At 37.0% G+C, this 22,923-nt stretch overlaps 3 protein-coding genes across 4 annotated transcripts; 2 read left to right on the top strand and 1 right to left on the bottom strand.

The window, feature by feature from the left end:
- Window positions 1-579: 579 nt before the first annotated feature.
- Window positions 580-897, bottom strand: LOC135636376 (putative lipid-transfer protein DIR1). The gene has a single exon (XM_065148063.1). It carries the CDS (start codon window positions 895-897, stop codon window positions 580-582), a length of 318 nt encoding a protein of 105 aa, XP_065004135.1.
- Window positions 898-1,593: 696 nt separating this feature from the next.
- Window positions 1,594-12,262, top strand: LOC103981786 (uncharacterized). 2 transcript variants are annotated; one of them, XM_009398526.3, is made up of 12 exons: window positions 1,594-1,815; window positions 1,911-2,054; window positions 2,178-2,293; window positions 3,473-3,627; window positions 5,461-5,549; window positions 5,690-6,221; window positions 6,435-6,614; window positions 8,780-8,964; window positions 9,090-9,169; window positions 11,354-11,465; window positions 11,759-11,833; window positions 11,908-12,262. In XM_009398526.3, the coding sequence occupies exons 1-12, from the start codon at window positions 1,720-1,722 to the stop codon at window positions 12,091-12,093; spliced, it is 1,950 nt and encodes a 649-aa protein (XP_009396801.2). In that variant the 5' UTR covers window positions 1,594-1,719; the 3' UTR covers window positions 12,094-12,262. The 2 variants fall into 2 exon arrangements, with proteins under 2 accessions (XP_009396801.2, XP_009396802.2); XM_009398527.3 differs by having other exon boundaries at window positions 1,595-1,815; window positions 6,438-6,614.
- A 1,126-nt stretch (window positions 12,263-13,388) lies between these two features.
- LOC103981788 (probable carboxylesterase 16) lies at window positions 13,389-18,013 on the top strand. The gene is made up of 2 exons (XM_009398528.3): window positions 13,389-14,256; window positions 17,223-18,013. Exons 1-2 carry the CDS (start codon window positions 13,580-13,582, stop codon window positions 17,758-17,760), a joined length of 1,215 nt encoding a protein of 404 aa, XP_009396803.2. The 5' UTR covers window positions 13,389-13,579; the 3' UTR covers window positions 17,761-18,013.
- Window positions 18,014-22,923: the final 4,910 nt, after the last annotated feature.

The raw sequence follows: 22,923 nt of genomic DNA, 5'->3' as shown, positions 1-22,923 counted from the left end.
CTCTGGACTTGGCAGTCCAAGAGCTTTTTCCTCTCTCTCTCTGTCTCTGTTCTGCCACCCCATCGTTACTTCCTCCTTCCTCCTTCAGTATCCTTTCTTTGTTCAGACATGAAGCGTGATACGAGATGATGAATGTGAGGAGAGATGCAGTAAGTAGATGCCTTCTATATAGGCTTATATAGAACAAACTTATTCTCTACTGTGAATTCCTTACCATTAAAGGAGTTTCAGATCATGATCTGTAACACAGAGTATAAAATTCCATTCCATGGCTGTAATTGGAAATATTTATGTGTGTATATAAAGGAATGTTTCTGGTAGGAAATCTCTGCCATTGACTTTCTTGTCCACGGAACCGTGGTCAGAATTCAGATTGTCAAACACCAGAAGATGAATACCATTTTAGTGCATGTAGATGTAGTTTATTACTGATAACATGACGGGAAACATGGAGTTGTGAGAAGAAGGAATGAAGGGAAAAAGGACACAGTTACGCCACCTACAACAACACTTGCATGTCTTCTTCAACCACTACACCACCAAGCACACAAAAGGAAAGAGCAGGCGCAGCGTCTCTTCTCAGCATGGCTGGGGAGGAGCGATGTTGCACTTGGCGGGGAGCTGCATGGCCTGCTTGGGGTCGATGCCGAGGTAGGGCAGTAGATCGGAGTTCTTGTAGGAACAAAGGCACGGCAGGTCGGCCTGCTTCAACGCCGCGCAGCAGGCCTCGCTCGGCTTCTCCTCCGGCTTCACCATCGCGATGCACGGCTTGCACGCCGCCAGCCCCTCCTGGGTCATCTTGCACAGGCTCTGGTCCGCCGCCTTCGTGGTGGATGCCGCCACCATTAGGAGAACCATCGCCATTGCGACCACCACAGCCCTAAGCTTCAACTCCATCGCGCGCTCTCTCTCTCGCTCTCTCCCTCTTTGCTCCTCGGGTTGGATTGCCACCACAAGACGCAGTACCGGAGATATGTAGTGCTGGTGCAACATGAAGCCCGTGACTGAGGTTTGTCCGGATCTGGGGATCACGAGACGGCTTCGGAAGCCACACGATTAATAACGTGCGCTGCTGCATGTTCTTTGTATTGGTGGATGGGGGGTGCTGCCCAGCAGCGAGGATCTGTCTGTAGTATGAGACGCCCGCCTCTACTGCACATGCTAAGGCTGCTACTGCTGCTGCTGAAGGTGAAGAAAGTTGACACACTTCCCATGGCGGATAAACTTCACTTTGTTTGCTCGTGAGTTCGGTGAGAGGCTTCATCAGAACAAAACCAGCAGCTGGTTGTGTTCTCATCAGATTGTACACAGCAACAAAAAGCCAAGACAGTGCATGCATATGCTGATTCCTTTAGGATATGAGGAAGCAGATGAATCTCTAACCTGTGTTCTCGATCTGGATTCATTCAATACATTAAGCCTCAGTCCGTGGAAGCTTACTTGTGCTCGGGCCTGCGACCTCAATGGTCTTTGTACGAAGGGCCCATTTACATTGAGCCTGGGCTAGGCCACACATAATGGGCCGAAGCGATGACCGCGCCATTAACGCCTGTTTGTGGGCCGCCTTTACTTCCACTAGGGTTTGGGCGGCTCCTCCTCTTCCCGTCTCATAGTCAGCAAGCTAGGGTTTTACTAGGGTTTCCGTGGCTCCTCCTCCTCAGCTTCCTCGGATTCCTCATAGTTTGTCGACACGACCCGATCGCTCTCTACCGCTTCAAGATGAGCATGAGCTTTCCCAACAACAGAGACCTCCTCGCATCCTTCAGCCCCTCTTTGGACTTCTTCGCCATCACTTCCGGTGACGGTCGAATTAAGGTTGTCCGATCCCTCGATGTTTTGGCCGATTTAGGTGGTAACAATTTGAAATTCGGTTCGTGTTTACCGTTTTTAGACTTGAATTTTGGCTGCAGATATGGGACACCATAAAGGGTCAGTTGCAGACCGAGTTTTCCGATATTGCACCGTCTGATGCTTCGAGCTTGCTGTCGCAGCGGAAAAGCGGGCACCTTTCTCTCGACTATACTTGCATGAAATGGGTTCAACTAGAAAAAAAGGTTTTTTTTCTTCTCGTCGTTACCAAAAAGAAAAAAGCCTTAAAGTTATGAATTTATTGATATATTTGGCGTCTGCTGGTGATTCTGCGCGTATTGATGTCTCTTTGATTTCTGCCTTGCAAGAGGAAAAAAAAACCAGGAAATTCTATTTTGGTCTTGGGAACGGGCAATGGTGATGTTCTGGCACTGGATGTTTCTGCTGGTCAATTGAGGTGGAAAGTCAGCGACTGTCATCCTGGGTGAGGTTTACATCCAAAGTACTATACTAGGTTGACTTGGAATATGCTGGTTTTTTTGTGTAAATTAGTTTGGTTTGTGGAGGGAAAAATATATGTTACTGAACCAAGATTGATGGCATTATGTAAATTTACATATTCATCTTCTTCTAAAAATTCCACATTTTTCATAGTTCTAAGTTTTATTACATGATCAGTGTAATATCATTAGATGATCAGATTCTGTGTTACCTCACTTGTCTTCTCCTATGATAAATTAGTTTGCACCTTGAAATCTATATTACCTGGTCATTGAACCTTCGTTATAGTCTGTTGCTGTTTTCCCACTCTGTCGTATGATTCTTTATTAACAATGAGAACAAGCATTCCATCTTTTGCATCAATTGATAATCAGCTTTTTCAGGACCCCCACACTGCTGTCTTGGAGGGTTATGCCCATGCATTCTGCATAACACTCATTTATCTTTTTTTTCTCTCTCTCTCTCTCTCTCTCTCTCTATGTTATTGTAACTTTTCTTCTCAACACTCAATTGGACTAAATTTGCTTTTCACCATGCTTGTGAATATATCTCCTTTTGATCTTGACTAGGTAGAATGAATCCTGTATATACTCTTTGCTCTATCTTGAGAACTCTCCTTGAGAATTCCATAGATTTCCAGATTCCTTTTTGTGGCTCACCTGAAAACAGTCAATTAATTGAGTTAATCCTTTTCTCTGGAGAGAAGTTGTTCTGCCGAAATTTATGACATTCATTATAATTCACAATTTAAATCTGCTGGCAGAAATGGAGGTCCTTTTTTGATGTTCATGGTTTAATATAGTTGAATCTTCTAATGAGATTGGTACTGTGACTTCATTTCACAAATCTTTGAAGAAACATATCTTTTGCATGATACACTGATAAGTGAACTCTAGTTGGATCATTTCTGATCACAGTTTGCATAAGACAAAGTATAGCTTTCAACTAACTCATTTCTAAATTGGCAAAGTGAGTTATATGTTGAACTAGGGATGTTATTATAAGTGTTATTTTCCCAATTATGATTCTTTATTCTGTGACATTTTCAGATACAGTTCTTTGTATAAAAGGATCTAATTTTCTTTGTTCCTTTCATATGAATTTTTCTTCTTGCATAAATTCTATGACTTTAGGCTTAATGGCAGAATTTGATAAATGGCAGGGGTGTTACTGCTGTTTCTTATTCCATGCTTCGTCGATATGTATACACAACAGGTGTTGATGGTATGGTTTGCCAGATTGATACATCAACAGGGAACATACTAGGCAGATTTAGAGCATTTACAAAACCAATATCTTCTGTGTCAGTTTCTGCTGGTAAGGTTTTGTATATTGAAGCTGAATGCTTTTGGTTTGTTTATCCTGGTTTTAGTTATGGCTTTATATTAGTGTGTATGTTCATCATAGATTGGGGAAGGTCGTGTATTGCATCCAAGAATATGATTTTATGTTGTGGCACAGATGTTATTTTTTCTTAACTATACCATTAGCATGTTATCACATTCATTTTGCCTCTAGTTGTCGGAACTCTCAATCTAGAATATTGACATTTTGGAAAGAATTCGTAGGATATTGACACTTCAGAAAGTGTTCCAGGTTATTGAGACTTAAGAAAGTACTCCTAGTATTTACCTACAAACTGCTTGTAGATGCTTCTCGTCTAGTGAAATTTAGCCATTTGGACTCTGCATCAGTTTCTCTGGTGGTAACTAGTGCCTGAAATGTGGGAGACTACATTATTTCATGTTTAAGCTGCATATTGTATGAAGAACGGAATATACTTTACAATGCGCAGAAACCCCACCGTTCATAAATTTCTTGAAAAAGTTCAGTTATAGGCCATCAACCAACCAGCACCTTTTGTAGCTATTGTTGTCTCTTCCCTTGTGTAATTAATTAATCTTTGTCAAGCTAAATTTGTTGATTCTCTATAATTAATTTATTGGAAGCCATATGGACTTGTTTCAAGGCATTAAAAAAAGAAGCTAGATACTGTGAAAATAACTGGTGTTATCATCATTAATTTAACCAGCCATTTGATTAGATAGTAGTTCATAATTCTCGAGTATCTAGGTAGGAGCTGCAAATGACATTTCTTTCAATTAAAATATGCACTTCGAAGAGTTAGTTCATTATATGAATTATGGTCGGCATTTTGTCAAAAACTTTTGCACTGGCCTGCCAATAACTGTTATTAAGCTGCAACTGTTTCAAACCAACAAATGTTAATTAAGTTTGTATATTGTCAACATATAGTTCAAAAGTTGATCATGATGCTCAGGGTGCACTTTAAGTGGCTCTCGGAAACCAAGATGTTCTCTTCACATAATTAAATTAGTTTTATATTCTTTTGATATTGAAATTAATGCACATTTGCCATATCTGCATATTCTTATCTCTATCTAAAGTACCATTTTGAGGTAGTATGAAGTTCGAGGTGTTCTATTTTTGGACTACATTCCTCCATTTATCAAATGCAATTTGAAGTGGAAAAATGGAGACATTATTTTGCCAGAAACTTTCTTTATTGTAAGTGTTATCAAGTTGCATCTACTTTCGAACCAACAAATGGTATCAAGTTGGTGTGTTGGCAACACATAATTTAGAAACTGATCATGATGCCCATGGTTCTTTTGAGATGGCCTTTAAATCCTGTTTTCACATAATTTATTGGAATGAAACCTAAGGTAAATTTGCCATTATATCTGCATAGTTTCATTTCTCTTTTTAAAGTAACATTTAATTCTGAGGTGGTGAACAGCAGTCTTGTGCATAATTTTATTTAGGGAAAGTATATTACATGCTAATTTGGTGAGATTACTACTATTTGTGGATTGATATACTGTAATCTATGACCAGTTAGTGGATTGTTGTTTATGAACACAATTCAAGGATCAATATTCATGTACTTTATGCAGTATGTTAAAGGACATTTCATTCCTGATTCTATGCTTTTGTGGTGGTCAATATTCATGGGTATACGAGGCTTTACAAGAATAAACGTCCTTCATTTATTCTGAAGGCATATTTGAAACAAATGCACCATCATTAAGCTTTATGGACATGACAGATAACCTAGTCTCTATTTCCTTTTAATGAAAATAAATGATATTTATATATATATAACTGAGCTTATGTTTTCATTTTCAGATGGTAAAATATTGGCCACTGCTGCTGGTCAGTTGAAAACTTTCAATTGCTCAGATAACAAAAAGATACAGAAGTTTCCTGGACATCCGGTATGTTATACTCTTGCAACGTGGATCATCCTTTCTTTTATTCCATGTCCTTTATTTTCTTTCCTTCTTTCATTTCATCCTCATTATATGCCTTGTTTGTCATTTTAATCAACTTGACTAAACACCACAAAGTTGTTTAGGTGGCTGTTCGATGCATGATTTTCAGTGAAGATGGCCAATACATTGTGACATCTGGAGTTGGTGAGAGACATGTTGCCATATGGAAAGTGGGCGGTGGTAAAAAGCAATCTGCCATCTGTATCCTCTCAATGGATCATCCAGCCATTTTTCTTGATTGCAAAAAGTTAGATAATGATGGCAAGGATGGAGAGGGACTATCTGTTTTGGCCATCTCAGAAATGGGTGTCTGTTATTTTTGGTACGGAAGTAGCATTGAGGAATTGGGCAATTGTCAACCTACAAGAATCTCAGTTTTTCTGGAGTCAAAAAAGAAATTTGATGTGGCAATATATTCTGCAAAACTTCTAGACGTACCCAAACCTGCTTCTGGGCAAGTATTTGTTGCTTATGGTTCACTGGTAAAGCCATCATTTCAGAAACTCTTGGTACAGTATGGTGTTGACATAAAATTAGGTGACTTCAAAGGCGGTGTTCTTATACCAATTGACAGTTTTTCGATCTCTCAGAAAGGACAAACTATGGACATGAAAGGTATGCTATACATATTACCTAAAAGGGCCTATGTTATTATACGATGAATACTTTTAGCTTAAAAACATGAACAATGTTTGTCGCAAATCAGTAGTATCGTAGTTCCATATTTTAATGCCTGATGAAATGATATTACTTGTTTTTTTTTTCACTATTGAATTCTTTTTTGTACTATTTTTATATCTTCTAGAGGTGCTAAATTTGTATCTGTAGCAGAAATGGTGACTGCACTTGATCGAGCAAATGCAGAAGATGCTATTCTTCCAGTTCCGAAACTATATGCACAGGATAAGAAAAGAAAGCACAATGTGACAAAATTGATTACAGATATCAAGAATGTGGAGGTTGATCCAATTATCAATAAGAACAAGGCTCGGTCTGCACATAGAAAAGGTAATACTTTTTTATAGTGTTGAGAATGGTAGTGAAATTACATATATTTATTTATTGAAATGCATAGTGAAGACCTGGAAGAATAACCATAATTAAGTCAGTAGGATTGTTGTTGTTATTGCTAATACTCAAAACAGTTTTTTGCCAAATCGTCCACTTGTTTTCTGATACTACTTTTAGCTCCACTAGTGTTCCTTGGTTTAATGAACTTAGATCGCATCAACTCTTGCGGTTGCAAACTGCTTATGTGGTCTATTTTCTCCATTGTAAAATTTGCCTTGGGATATGTGTCTGTCATTACATCAAAGGACGATCATATAGTTTGGATTCTTTTTTCTGAGCCTCCTCAATATAGTATCCTGATTCCTACTCGGAATTCTTTGATGATCATGGTGATGAACCGATGATAGTTTAGTTTCAGTAAGTTATTGTCTCATTTTGGAGGAATGACTACACAACATCATGGCTTATCTTTAGCAAATTAATTCATGGGAAAGATCAAACATGCAGATGTTGAAAGATTCTTTTATTAAGTGTAGTATATGGCAAAGGTGTATAAAACATTGCATATAGAGTTTGATGTAGTTGAATAGTGTCCTGCCATCAGTTTGAGAATATATAGAACAAGATGCAACATCATATCTGACATCTGTGGCTTGCATGATATTGTGATCGGATATGCAGTTGCTTCATAAATGTTATACAAAGTTATCATGCTGTCTATCAACCGTATATTTCTACATAAGGCTAATTAGTTCTTACGTAACATGGTTATTAGGAATGACGGTAGATGCTACTTCATTTCAAGGAATAATAGAAGCCCCTACAGAATTATTTTTTACTGTAGAATTACAGAAAAATAAAAGATTGTCTAACATGTTTTAGGACTGATAGAGGCCTGTTATTTATAGTATTCTAGTAACTATTCCCAAATTACTAGCTAAAACATTATAGAAACAAAAACTCCTTGTGACGGAGCAGTCTTGGCGTATATTTTCTCGTGCTGTCGGTGTTCTATTTTTTCATTGCAGTCCCTCATCAGTGAGTTATTAGGGAGCTGCTAAACTCCCTATCTGACTTGAGAATGATATCCAAGTTCTGTGGATCTTTTGCATATGTCATGAGAGACGTAGCTTCTGAGCGAGTCATGGTCAATGCATGAGACAGCACTAGTAGGGCTTGATATTGATGAGATGGACCGGTGTCTGTAGCTGACTCAATGTGATATAAGCGTCGTGTCTAGCAATTGTGTGGTGGAAAAGGTGTGGGCCATGTTCAATGAGCACTCCTTAATGATAGACATTTATGACTATTGGAAAGCCATTTTTGGAAAGCTTGATTTAGGCCCAAGAAAGGTTGGCTCGGCTTGCAATATCATATGTAGTCCAGAGTTGAAGGAAGGTGGGCCACATCATTACATAATAGTCTTATAAATAAACATGCTTGTATGCCCATAAGTTTTATGGTTGGATGTTCTCTTTATTCATCTATGCAATCATAACACTTCAACTAGAATTTTATTTACCAGCTTATTGTTTTCGAGGTTGTTTCACTTCTTCCAATTGAAGAAACACAATATAGAGGCATCACTTCGAACATAGCAAACCTTCTTTCTTTATTTTTTGGATAGAAGTTTATGTTCTTCCTAGCAAATTTTTTTATTAATAATGGAAGAAAGCAAGTTGAGCTAGAGGTTAAAAGCAAAGAAAGCATTGAATAACATAAAATTATTTTATTTTGTTTGTAGTACTGGAACAGATTTTCAGCACATTGAATTCAATTCATCAGATGCCTCTTGTTCAAAGTCTCTCATTGGAAGAAAAAACCAAGATAAAGCTTCTCATTGTTTTCTCTTCATTTTTCCATGGAACTTCATAGTCATTTGCTCGGCAATGATAGAAACATAGAAGTTTGACCTTTTGTCTCTTTTTATCAATACATTACTTTTTCTTTAAATGCATAAATTCAGGACTCATTAATATTTTTAATATTGGTTGAAGTACTAATTTTTAATATGAATTATGATTCCATTAACATCTTATGAAATGAGATTAAATGCTTTGTTCGGTTATAGTCAAGCTCTCATGTTGGTTGGCTTTTGCATTTAACTTCCAAAATCAAATTTTCATCTGTAAGTCCAAATCTAAATTTGTTCACTGGTGCAGTGGTTCTGCAAAGAATGGAAGAGGATGGTACTATATGCATAGAGGATAGACTAAAGGCATTGGGGATTGTCACCGAAAAGGTTGATCTCAGGACAAAAGATCATGCCAGTAGTCCTACTAATACTGTTCTGGATATATATAGTGGGGGGAAAATATCAGTTGATGTAAATATGCCTCCTAAGAAGGTTTGTGTCTCTAATATGGTTAGTCATAAGATTTAACAAGTAAATTATTGATAAAAAATAGCCGTGTATGCTGTATTGAGATTATCTAGCTGTAAAAGCTGATTGTGTCTTTCTCATATGAGTAGATAAGGGCGCATATCTTATCCATGAGCTCCATTGATGCTTGCAAATCTCTAGAAGTCCTCATATCTGCTTTGAAAAAAAGGTATGAAAACTTTTACTTATATAATAACTGTTAATGAATTTATAGCAACCGTTAATGACTTTATTCTTGTATTTTTTATGCTTGAATTTGGGGGTTCTATTCCAAGAATCAGATTCGGTGATTTCCCATCCATAAAATGATTTGTAATTACTAGGCAGTTGCCCCTGAGTTATGTTTGTTTTAAATTCTTATGAACATTTCTAAATATGGATTGAGAAATGGGGTGGTTTTGTAACTCTCTTAAGATTATTGTTCTAATATCAATGTCTACGCATATGCAATCCTAACCATATAAGGCAAAAATATTGAGTTCAGTATTGATTGATTCAAATATCATACCTCCTCTAAGCTATATGGAGAATATGCCTTGTCATGTTTGCCCTTTTACCTTCTACATACCAGAGCGAGCCCTTATGAGAGCTTCGGTCACTAAATCCCTTTTAGTTAAGTTGGATGGGACGGGCGGTCAGTTGAGCTCCTGAACAGCGTGCAACCAAGGTGGGTTGGATTAGATTAAGGGTTAACCATTACCAGCTTTCTTTATTAATGACTCAACAGAATTTGACAAACTAAACCCCAACTGAAATCTTGGTCGAATTTATTTTACCCTGAAAAGCTGGGCTAGGACTGTTAGGGCTGGGTAGCTTCATAGTTTTTGGGTTATATTGCAATATAGAGGTTAAACTATGGAGTAAAATTGCTTTCTTGCCTTTTTACTATATTATATATGTCAAGAAACCTTTGCATAGTCACATGCACAATAGTTGTGCTTCAGTCCCAAGTCCTGTTTTCCATTGATTAACAATATACATTATTTTATCATTTAGAAAATTTCCTGATAGCCTAACTTCATCTTAGTTGTCACCCTTTTATTGTGGGCCTTGTTTTTGCATCATGACAATTAAGAATTCAGAATAACAGATATTTCTAGGTAGGATTTAAATTTTGATGACAACTTCCCATGCCAACAAGTCTCTGGAACACTATGTGCTAGTGTCCATGCTATGCAATGTGGCAAATTGACTGGTGTGCTGCTTTATTGAGGTAAAAAATACTGCATATAGATAGAGCTTCCATGACCTTAGAATTCTCTTTTCTAGCTTGGGGCTCGATCTTGTGCTCTCTCTTGGCTTTGGCATGATCTTCTGCCCTCCCCTAACCTCCCATTCAGTGGAGACAGCAAAAGAAACAGTAGAACATCAGGTTGTGTGAGTCCTATCCTTCTCTTAAAACCCTAAAACAAATGATATTGAAGATTATTATTTTACCCTTTGGTTGGACTCAACTCCAAAGGCAAGTCCGCACATAACATGTCATATAAACTGGAGGTTCATTCTTGGTTCTAAATAGGTTGGCCCCCCTTTCTGGTCCTGGTGACGGCCTTATCACTCAATATAGTTGGTTGCCTTGAGGTGGTGTCTTGTCATTAATCTTGGGTTTATGGTGGCTAAGTTTTATCCTTATTAACACTGTTAGATCTTCTCAGAATTTCACAGGAATTATATGGCACCAAAAATTGGTAACTATGATGAGTCTCATCAAATGCCTAAAAGTATATAGATGACTATTTGAGAAGTTACTTGTGGTAATATCACTAAATCACGATCCTGGTTACAGGTACTTGAAAAGGAAACTTAGAGAGATTTTTGGTTGGATTCTGGTTGGGTCGGGCTGTAAAAATATGCTAGAATTGCCCCACATTCCAGAGCCTCCAGCATCAGTCACACAATCCACTAGCTTCATAATTTTAACCAGCAATAAAATCTAATTTATGTACTTCGGATAGATATTATGACTTCTATTAATCTAATTGTACAACCAGTCGATCTAAATTTGGGAAACTTTAAACACAACAGTTATCATAAATCAATCGTAGAAAACAGAATTAGTACCTCAAGAAATATTCCTGTATGGTACACACTTCTGAAGGTGCTATTATTTTTTCCATGCCAACTACTTAGGCTGCAATCACTGTCAAGTGCCAACTGATTTGTTCCTTAATCCGAGAAAGTGTCATCTACATCATCTATAACTGACTTCTGCTAGTCTGTCAGCATCCACCCCAGCTTATAGTCTAACCTTTTTCAATATTTCTGTCGCACTGCTGCTTGTAGAATTGTATCACTGGATTAAATTTTATCGCAATGCTGATGCCTAATAAACAACTTAATTTTTCTTCAACAGTTCAGTCAGTTCCAAGCATATTTTTCCGTGGATATATTACATTCTAGTCAACCATGGTCAATTTATCATATCTCAAGATTCATCAGTCCAAATGCTTGACGGTCTACACAAGGTATACCCAGATGCAATCTTGCATATTATTTTCCTGTTGATTTGTTCCTTGCATACAAGCCTATGTGGTTTACCTCTTAGGTTGTAAATTGTTTATATGCATTCATAATTCTGTCATTTTTCCTTTTATTTTTTTATTTTAAATCAGATTATTTTAAATTTGAACTTGAAAATCTTATAGCATCTTCATTTATGTAATCACCTTACTATAAACTGCAAAGCTATACTCAAATCACATAGTCATCTGTTGGTTGTCCATTGTCGTCTTACATGGTATTGTATTTTCTGTGGCAGATGATAAAATTGAAATGTGCGGCTATTGAACCTTTATTAAAGCTATCTGGTAGATTTCAACTGATCATGACACAGGTAGGTGGTACCGTACTCATTATATAAACTATGCGAACTGTTAGGTTCTGCTAACATGGTTGATTCTGTTTCAGATCGATAAAGCTGCTGGAATGAAAGCATCCATGGATGAGCGTCATGGTGAAGGTGACAAAATGCTAGATGAAGATGAAGATAATGTTGATGCCGAAGAAGACGATGACGAAGATGAAGAAATCGATGAAATGGTGTACGGAGAAGACGAAAGCGGTAGTGATGAGGATGACCAGCATCAGACATGAACAGTAGCTGCAAAGTTTTTGTGCCTGAATCTTTTAGATCGGGCCACATTTTTGTATTCTTGTATCTGAATAGTGAGCAATGATTCTAAACTTTTGTATCCTTGACAACTTACAAAGAATTTGTTATAATTTAATTGTGATATTTTTCATGGCAAATTTGCTGAGTTGAGTTATTGTTGAGTCTCCTGTGGCAATTGAGTTTACGCGTACAGCTTCTGTGATCTCATGGTATTCCATTGACTGGTTAGCTCCATGATATCTATCTAAATTGGTAAACGAATCACCCGACTTTGTCCACCAGAAAAAGTCAACTACTCTTGAGTTTATCAGTAGGAATTGGCCAAGTTTGACCTCATGGCTTATTGATGTGAAGGCACAGAGTGTAAGCAATTTTGTTGCATACTTTATAGTTTCTAGAAAAAATATGTTTCTAGAAACAAGTTGACTTTAAAGGGCATGCTCATGTTGACCCATATGCTAACTTCAAAGTTGTTGCCACTGGACTTGTTGCTGAAGATAGGGAAAAACAAAAACATAAATCATGGAACTTACAACTTCAAAGTTGTGGAGGATGATATCAATTCTTGTTTTTGTTTTTGAACTGTACCGAGCATCAAGATTCAAGGCCTTGTTGATAACATCATTAAGGAGGTCAAGCTGGCCATGTTGGACCGACGTAGGGGGTTTGAAGTTGAACCTTTAAATTCAACCTAGTTGACTGATTCTATTCAACGTAGTATTTGTTCCGATTAATATAAACAATATCTGATTAGTATTTGTCTACCTGAAAAATTGTAGCAATGAAATTACCACTTGATGCAATTACTGAATCAGAAAAGGGGGAAAAATAATAATTAGGAGATTGTGTCTTATAAATTTGGCATACAAAATACTTTTTCATTATTTTTTAGGGAGAAATTAGTGATATGTTAAAAATGATTTCTTGTTCATTGATAATGCAGCATATAAAGTTTGGAGCATAATATCTCACATGACAAAGGAATGCATGTAAAACATTGATTTCCATATAATTAAAGACTTATAATACATTATTTTCATACAGATCTTAATCTTCTCATTTTTCTTATCATAACAAAAGATAAGACAAAATTTGATCCTTTTTTTAAAAAAATATTTATGAAAATGAAAATTGATCTTTTTTTCTTTTCCAAAAAATATTTTATTTAAATCAATTTTCTTTTATTTTGACCAAAAGACTTTTTCATCTGATTTTTCTCTTTAAAATAATATTTAAAAGAAATGTTAAAGTGCCGTAATGCTTTCCATTTCTCCTTCCTTCCTTCCTTCCTTCGCCCTTTCCGCCCGTCTTCCTCCTCCAGTAATATTCACAGCCATTGCCGGCTCTCCCTCTTTCTCTCTCGCTCTCTCTCTCTCTCTCTCTCTCTCTCTCTCTCTCCCTCGATCCCTAATCGATCGACTAATGCGAACATCAGCATCGGAAGAGATCGCTGGGTAGGTAGCAGCGATGCCGAGCGTGGCCGTGAAACTCTACAGCATCATCTTCAAGATCCTCCTCAAGCACAAGCTCCAATTGCTCCACCAGGCGGCGATTGAGGGCGCGACCAGCCCCTTCGGCATCACCTCCCGCCCCGACGAGTCCGCCGTTCCCGCCAACCCGTCCTTCGGCCCAGACGGCGTCGCCACCAAGGACATCCACGTCGACCCCCTCACCTCCCTCTCCCTCCGCCTCTTCCTCCCAGACTCCTCCCTCGACCGCGCCCCCCGCGACAACGGCGGTGCCTACGGGGGATACCTCCCCTCCGTGGCCGACGCGCGTCGCCGGTCGGCCGGGCCTCGGAAACTGCCTGTGGTCCTGCAGTTCCACGGGGGCGGGTTCGTCTCCGGGAGCAATACGTCGGCGGCCAACGATTTCTTCTGCAGGAGAGTCGCCAAGCTGCTGGATGTGATCGTGATCGCCGTCGGGTATAGGCTGGCGCCGGAGAGCCGGTACCCTGCGGCTTTCGAGGATGGGCTGAAGGTGCTGTATTGGTTGGGAAAGCAAGCGAATCTGGCTGGCTGCATTAAGTCGATGGGGCGCGCAAAGGGAGGTGGCGGTGGGGACATCAGCAAGTCGCAGATTGCCGATGCCTTGGGGGCGTCATCAGTTGAGCCGTGGTTGGCAGCTCACGGTGATCCTTCCAGGTGATCATTTCATCGCTATCCTACCTATCTCTATATATACTTCCAATTATATTGAGTTGTATGCTCGGGCTTGGATGGTTTACTGCTAAAGTCTTGCAGATCTTTAGGAAATAGTGCAGAATAAGTCAATTGGCATGCTGTCAAATGCAGTCACTCGACGAAGTCGGCTATATGGATCCTTCCATTGCATATTTGGAAGCGATCTTATTCAATGTTGCATATTAATTGAGTTTTCAGTTGGATATTTTTGTGGTAGAGTTGCTTAGTTAGCTCTTTAAGTTATCTGTGTTGTAGTGCATATTACAGAGTAGACACATAACATTGATCATTGCAAAAGTATTACACATCAGTTTCAACATAGCTCATCTAGACAAATTGGAAGAATATCTGTTGTGGGTTTATATTAATACATTGTCTAAATTGTTAAAGTTGATTGCTTAATGATGATGTGCTGATCAATGCCTCCGCTGAACATTTTGCATCTGCATAGAGCTGATATGAGCTTAATCAGAACTGAGATCTATAGTAGGATTCGATCTGAGAATAAAAAAGAAAGGTGGCTAAGAAGATGCAATTATTTGGAAGATATTGCCCAAGCTTTTAGTTTGAAGTGTGACAAGAAACTTTGGACAAAAAGTATTAGTGAATGGTCAAATGATTTGTGCTTGAGATTGATTGGATTTTGGAGATGTGTAACTTAGAGAAAAAGATTAAGGTGAATATCTTGTATTCAACTTAGAAAGTACAACTTATTGGAGAAGACTTTCATGAACGGGCTGAAAAGGATATAGAGGTGGCTCTATTGTTGTGAAAGTTGGTCGAGGATCCATGATTCATAGAGATAGACCAAGCCATTAGGTACAACATTTATTTACCTTCCTAGTTTTTTTAATTAGCACATATATGAGAGACTTTTGGGTAAAGTCATAAGCTTCTTAGTATTGCTATCATCTTTTTCAAGTTTAAGTATTAGTTTTAGTTATTCTTCAATTAAGACATTGGATTGCTCTACAGCAACAACAACAAAGCCGTAAGTCCCAACTATTTGGGGTCGGCTATATGGATCTTTTGTTGCCGTTTAGATCGGTAAAGAGTCATATATTTAGTTAAGTTCAAAGTACTTAAATCTTTATTTTTGGTTTCTATTAAGGTCTTTTTATGTCTTCTTCTACCTCTTCTCATAACACTATATTAATTATTTTACCTCTTTTGATTACAACATCCGGAGGTCTCCTAAGCATAGACCTATATCATATTAAACGATTTTCTCTCATTTTATCCTTTATCGAAGCGATATCTAGTTGTTCACAAATAAAAGTATTTCTTTTCCTATTTTTCCTAGTAACTTCACACATCTATCTCAACATTCTCATTTTGATAATCCAAGCTTTTTGCATATGCTGTTTCTTAACTGCCTAACACTCAAGATTCATAAAGCATTGTTAGTTTCACAAATGCACAACACTTAGATCACATTAGATTGGTTTGTTAGACTGAAAGGAATACCAGAAGCTCTAACTGACATACTGTTATCAAATATGACAACCTTTGGCTGGCTGGTTTACTTTCTTTTGAAGCCATCATTGGATTTTTAGATTGAGTTAGAAAAAGAGTTGGTTAAGGCTTTACATGGTGAGGATGTTCGGCAGTCTAACAGACAAATTTTGAACACTATACATAACTTTAAGTTGAAGAGAAGAAGATTTGGTTGGGCTTATTGCCCTTTTATCTCCTCTACATGTTGTTTACTCTCATCTATCTTTAATCTCTAATTTCATGGGTTTTTTTCTCTATTGGGACATTGGTCCAGCAGATTTCTGTCTTCAATCTTTTTTACTCTGTATGCAGTTGCGATCTATTTGTAAACTTCAACACAGATGTGAATAAATGGCATTGAGCACTGTTATTACTCTGTGATTTTTTGGGGCGAGGATTATTTAACATAAATTCGAGTAAATCCGATCATCAATTTCTGGGCATTGAGTAATATTTTGGGGCATTTTTGGGTTATTGATGACTGAGAATTGTGAATGCTATTGAGGAGTACATTTTTCAAATTACCTAAGTAGCTGACTGTACTAGTGCATGACGCTTTCACCAATAAGGAGTTTAAGGAAAGTCGATATACACGGTCTTATCTCTAATTATTTATTTAGAAACTATTTCCATGGTACGAACACTAGTCTCCTAGGTCGCAAAAGAGCGATCTTACCGTTGTACTAAGGCCCACCCTCCAATGACCTAAAATCGAAACTTGTTCAGCAGTTATTATGTATCAACATTTGGAATTACAATATTTGTTGGTCATTAGATTTAGGTCATGGTAGGAATGCCAGGCAGTAGGATCAAGAAAGCGGGTAGGATGACTCAGGTGGATTGCCAAGCTGGTGGCATTTCCAAAACTGACAATTTTAAAAGGCATGTATCAAAATGTTGTTTATTCAGTTCTACATGATATTACCATGCTTTTTGTAATTTTTTGCACTGTTCGATGAGAACCATATGTGTGTCTGGCATCCATCCGCTTTTTTCATGTTGGGAAGAACCATATCATAAAAAGTTCAGCAAGTTCAGATTTGTACTTGTGTAACGAATTTGTGTTCATCTCATAGTTATGTGGTTTCCTGGTTTCTGTATCTTTGTTGCCCTTTTATATTTTAGTATTTTTAGCTGTTGCAGCACTATGCTGCTTTGGATTTAGATTTTTGTCTAGAAGTTTCTGATTTTCACCTGCAGCTGATACATATCGGTCATCTTAAAATTATCCACTAAAATTGCTGGCCCACCTCAATTGATATGATGACCGTTATTCTTTAGTGACGCTTCGACTTCATAGTTAAACAATGGCTATTGCATTTTATGCTATCAAAGAGTTTTGGTTCCTCATTCTTCTGGGCTTATTTTTGTATGATAATCTGTATCATTGACCTAGGTGACATAATCTATTTTCATTTTTGTTGAAACAGATGTGTTCTTCTTGGTGTGAGCTGCGGTGCTAATATTGCTGATTTTGTGGCTCGAAAGGCAGTTGAAGCCGGAAAACTTGCAGAGCCAGTTAAGGTTGTTGCCCAGGTCCTGATGTATCCCTTCTTCACTGGAAGTGCACCCACACGATCGGAAATAAAACTAGCAAACTCTTACTTCTATGACAAGGCCTTGTGCTTGCTTGCTTGGAAGTTGTTCTTACCCGAGGAGGAGTTCAGTTTAGACCATCCGGCTGCAAACCCTGTTGTTTCTGGGTGGGGACCACCATTGAAATGCATGCCTCCAACCCTCACTGTGGTTGCAGAACATGACTGGATGAGGGATCGAGCAATTGCATACTCCGAGGCGCTCCGAAAGGTGAATGTTGATGCACCAGTCCTAGAATACAAGGATGCAGTTCATGAGTTTGCCACACTGGACATGCTCCTCAGGACACCTCAGGCACTAGCCTGTGCTGATGATATCGCCATATGGGTGAAGAAGTATATATCAATACGCGGACATGAATTCTCATATTAGTTCTGGCGGTTTTATGGGACATCTTGCCTTTTCTTTAACCAGGCTGCAATTTTAGATGAATCTGAGTATCCAATTTGATGAGTAGATTCTTTCATGATATTTCTGTATGTGGCAACTTGCAAGGCTATGGCTCTGTTGGTTATCATGCTTTCCCTCGTAGCTCTCATTCTTTTATTTCTTTCCATATTTCCTGTAATATATAGTCATGTAAACTGTAGACCACTAATATAATAGCAAAGTCTCTCCAATTTCATTTCTGGCACTCTTTGATTCTTCCCCAGTGAATGAACCCTTCAGTGGGGATATATTCTCTGGTGGAAGGCCTCGTAAACCTAACAGCCCTAGTGCCTTCAAGTTTGGGAGTATATGCTTTCTAGTTCTTATTTCTTTCTTTTCTTGTGATTGAAACTTGTTGCCACTGGGAACCTGGAAGTGTATTTTGTGGTCAGCGAGTTGAGGTGATGGTAAAAGCACTTTTGCTCAATCAAAAGCTGGTACTAAATTACTAACGCAGATGATTGATGTGTACTAAATTACTAATGCGGGGTGACTTGTCATTTGGTCTGTCTGAAGCACGAGATGTCTAATTCCATCTGTCATGGCAAATTAGACATTTACTTCAGTTTATTTCTTCACGCATTAGGTGTTTTTACCTTTGTGCAATTTATGGATTAATAGAGTCTGTAAGACTGTGATCTGTTATTATTGCATTGAGTTAGATCTTTTTTCCTACATCTTTTTGTTCTTATCTCGCTTACAAACACAAATTTGAAAGGCTAATGACGATGTTAATTCTTTTCTTTTTCTTTTTTTTGTCGTTCTCGACAAATCAATCAAAACCTCCTTGGAGTGATGCTAGCGTATAAATCTTTAGTTATAGTTTTAAGTAGATCCTTTTATGTGTTTATCATACCGGAGTCAATTGGTCAAACCCTTTCAAAACATGGTCCTTAAGGATCTATAAAAGATAAGATGAATTAGAGGAAGTGTTTAACTTTGGATCCAACCAAACGTGAAACATGTTTATGTCAAAATTTGAAGTTTAATATACTAAATTACATGTTTTACCAATGTTTCACATGCAAAAAAAAAAAAATCTAATGACATAAAAATTGTCTGTGAGTTAAATTCTTAATTCAAATAGATTCATATGGTCTTTATGATAAAACTATCAAATTATATTCTAATTCATAATCCCTATGGGTAAATTATGAAAATAATCTGATATTTTATCCTGATTAATTATATTAAATATAATAAAAGATAATGTGGGATAACAATTATTATACGAAATATAATCAATCACAATATGATGTGTAATTACTTATGTGATCCTTATTTTAACTTTATATATAATTTTAATTAATTAAGGATGTTGTGGCTAATTCTTAATTAATTAAGATTATATGGATCACTAGACATTTTAAACATAAAAAATTTGCTCATAAGCATAATTTAATATAACTAAATATGCATATATAATATGAGCATTTTACCAACTAAAATATTGAAAATGATATTTCCTCATGATTTTCAAAAAATATATCAAGAAGTTTTCAAGAAGAAACCAAAATCAAATCATTTTCATGGCATAAAAAATGAAAACTCTTTCGTATGAAGGTAGAGGTCAAAAGGCTCTGATACCAAATATAAGAAATCACTGAAACCAACTTGTGTTTCTAAATCATTATAATAGAAACACAATAAAAACTGATGCGGAAATAAAATAGCGTACCTCCAGCCATTGTCGCCAAGAATTTCTGTAGAGGTTTCTTCTTGAACTTTGGTACTTCTCGGCTCAAAACTCTCGCTTTAGATTGTGTAGGAAAGCCTTTCGCTTCAAAGAGATAATTGAGCCCAAGGACCAAAATTCTCATATATATAGATGTTCTCCCATCAAGAACATTTATTATCACCAAATCATAACGTTCAAGAATTAATTCAAATTTATAACGTTTGGACCATAATTAAGAACTTTAATGATATTAAATATTCAATTTAATAATAACGGTTTCATGCATAAAGAATAAAAAACTGAAATCATTTAAATCATAATAAATGAAGAAATTCATGATAATGAATTATGAATCATAATGAGAATAGTTATATTATTATTAAATTAAATATTTAATAATAACAGTTACACATAATAATTCACTTGACTCATCGATTGCGGTCGTACTATACCACTTCGCCATAGTCCCAAAACGATATAGGAGAATCCAATCCATTGAACATGTCTATCCTCAATTACCGTGCATCTATAGTCCCTCATCCATCTAATGTCCCAGAGACCATATACTGAGCATGGTGCTATCATACCCATGTGGTTTATACTTGAGTCTCGCTCTAATCGGATTGTCCCGGAGAACTCTTTCTCTCTCAATCCAAATGACCATAGCTAGGGACTTATTTGAGCAAGAACACATGGGACATTCCTCTCATGACACCGAGAGTGAAAGATTCTCTATCGATACTCAGTAGTCCTCGTAAAGTTGGTTGTCACTCCCGATGACCGGTTGTGCTAGATCTAAAACTTTCAGGCCTATAAGTCTGTATCAAAGAATGAAGTACTCACACAGGACATCATTGGTGTCTCAACTCTAAGAACCAAGTACACCACAGGGATAACAGAAGTGCTGTTTGATAATGAGATATCATTAATCATCCAGCATTCCGTGAGCGGATCAATCAATGAACTCATTCTCCAATAAGCACTCGTACTATGGCCCTAGTGTCCCTACATGAGTAGCTATGAGACTAGCTGCCTCCATTATATGGACGAGTATACAACATATCAGTCTGTTTGGTTATCTCGATGTTCTTCTCGAGTAACCTATGATCACGATTATTTAAGGTCTCATTATCATGATCTGATTCTCATTACACAGATCCATGGACATCACAATATATATATATATATATATATATAAGCAATATAAAGTGATAAAATATTAAAATATAATGAGTAAAAAGAATGTGTATTATGTCACACATGTCATCACTCACGTGATTGACTTGTAAGGCACCTATGACTAGCAAATAAAGAATCATCTACTCTCGATATTATGATATGAATATCTCATATGCTCTCACTTAAGCAAATCCCTAGCTAGGGTTAATCAAATCATGATAAATCTGATAAACTGAGATTCAGATTGAGAGAGAATGAGTTCTCTAGGAGAATTCGATTAGAATGAGACTCAGATAGATTTCGTATGAGCTTAATAGCTCTATGCCCAATATATAATTTCTGGGATATTAGATGGATGATGGACTATAGATACACGAAAACTAAGTGCAGGTAAGTTCAATAGATTATATCCCCTTATACTGTTTAAATACTATGGCGTAATGGTTTAGTACGTCTATAGTCGATGAGTTGAGTGAATTATTATGAGGGTAATAATTCACTGAGTCAGAAGGAGTTCTAATAAGTGTAACTCGCGATCAACTTGGTATTGGGCATAAAGGGTCATACACAATTGGGCCTAGAGAGTCATGCACATATGGTGGACAACACGATGAGTAAAGGATTGGATATGAGATATCTAATAAATTTCTATTTTATTGGATTCATTGAGTGAGACCCAATAGGGCTTACAATAGTTATTGGATGGGGATCCAATATCCATTAAGTTAAGATAATTGGATGGTGATCCTATTGGGGATGGAGGAGTAAGGAAATGATAAAAATAGAATACTATGATGCAAGTAAAAAAAATCCTTTCGATCAAGAAAATCGATGTAGTATTTAAAACAAGATGATTGACATAGAACACTTACAAGATATTCCCAAGTGTATTCTTCTTCTATCTTGCTTCATGAACTACGGTCCTATTTATAGGACCTAGTGGTAACTACCTCACTCCCCATGTCACCCATGATTGAGGTAGTTATAGGAACTACCCTATAACTTCTAGATTATGGGCCACTTCTTGAAACATGCCTAAAACTACCCTAAACATGGTAACTACCTAGATAACTACTATGAATCAATTCTCAATACTCCCCCTTGATTCATAGTTACATACACCAATTTACGATATGAAATAAACATGCTTTTGAATTGGAAGTAACTTGGTGAAGATATCCGCAACTTGTTCATTTGTTCCACAATATTTCATTGATACGGCTCCACTTACAACAAGATCCCGGATGAAATGATAGCGTATCTCTATATGCTTCGTTCTTCTATGAAATGTTAGATTCTTCATCATTGAAATTGTGGCTTTGTTGTCACAAAATATTTCTATCACTTCTTTTTGTTCTTGATGAAGATCTTCAAGAAGTCTTCTAAGCCATATTGCTTGATAGGCTACTGATGTTGCGGCTACATATTCTGCTTCCGATGTCGACAACGCAGTTGTTGCTTGTTTATTTGAACTCCAAGATATAGCTCTTGATCCGAGGCTAAAAATAGTACTTAAAGTACTCTTTCTATCATCTAAAGTTCCTGCCCAATCACTATCAGTGAAATCAAATAATTTACATTTAAAATTATGAGAATACCAAATACCATAATCCGCAGTTCCAGCAATATAATGCAGAATTATTTTAATAGCTCTGAGATGATATTTGCTTGGGCTATGCATAAACCTAGATACTACACCAATAAAGAAGATAATATCTGGTCGAGTATGAGTTAGATAAATCAAACCTCCAACTAAACTTTTGTAGTATCTTGCATTTGTTAGACATGTACCATCTTCAAGTTTTAGTTTCTCATTTACATCCATAGGTGTTGCTGCAGCTTTGCAATTAATCATATTAGATTTTTTGAGTAGATACATTGCATACTTTCTTTGTGAAATAAATATTTCATCTAATCATTGCTTCACTTTCAACCCAAGAAAATAATATAGTAAACCTAGATCTGACATTTCAAACTTATTCATCATACACTTTTTAAATTCTACTATAAAAGAGTTAGATGAACCCATATATATAATATCATCAACATAAAGACAAATCATTAGAATATTATGTTCACCTTCCTTCTTTAGATAAAGAGTAGGTTCATTATTGCTCCTCTGAAATCTATTTTGACGAAAATAATAATCAATTTTACTGTACCATATCCTTGGAGCTTGTTTAAGCTCATAGAGAGCTTTTCTTAGCTTATACACTTTTTCTTCATGTCTTTTAACCAAAAAATCTTCA

Source organism: Musa acuminata, chromosome BXJ3-4 (assembly GCF_036884655.1).
Source record: "Musa acuminata AAA Group cultivar baxijiao chromosome BXJ3-4, Cavendish_Baxijiao_AAA, whole genome shotgun sequence".
Lineage (NCBI taxonomy): Eukaryota > Viridiplantae > Streptophyta > Magnoliopsida > Zingiberales > Musaceae > Musa > Musa acuminata.
Note: the sequence above shows the minus strand (reverse complement) of the source record. Positions and strands in the feature narration are given on the sequence as shown.

Coding starts and splice junctions, on each gene's coding strand:
- LOC103981788 (XM_009398528.3), top strand. CDS start 13,580: ATGCCGAGCGTGGCCGTGAAACTCTACAGCATCATCTTCAAGATCCTC. Junction 14,257..17,222: donor GCTCACGGTGATCCTTCCAG/GTGATCATTTCA, acceptor TTGTTGAAACAG/ATGTGTTCTTCTTGGTGTGA.
- LOC135636376 (XM_065148063.1), bottom strand. CDS start 897: ATGGAGTTGAAGCTTAGGGCTGTGGTGGTCGCAATGGCGATGGTTCTC.
- LOC103981786 (XM_009398526.3), top strand. CDS start 1,720: ATGAGCATGAGCTTTCCCAACAACAGAGACCTCCTCGCATCCTTCAGC. Junction 1,816..1,910: donor CCGGTGACGGTCGAATTAAG/GTTGTCCGATCC, acceptor TTTTGGCTGCAG/ATATGGGACACCATAAAGGG. Junction 5,550..5,689: donor AGAAGTTTCCTGGACATCCG/GTATGTTATACT, acceptor AAAGTTGTTTAG/GTGGCTGTTCGATGCATGAT.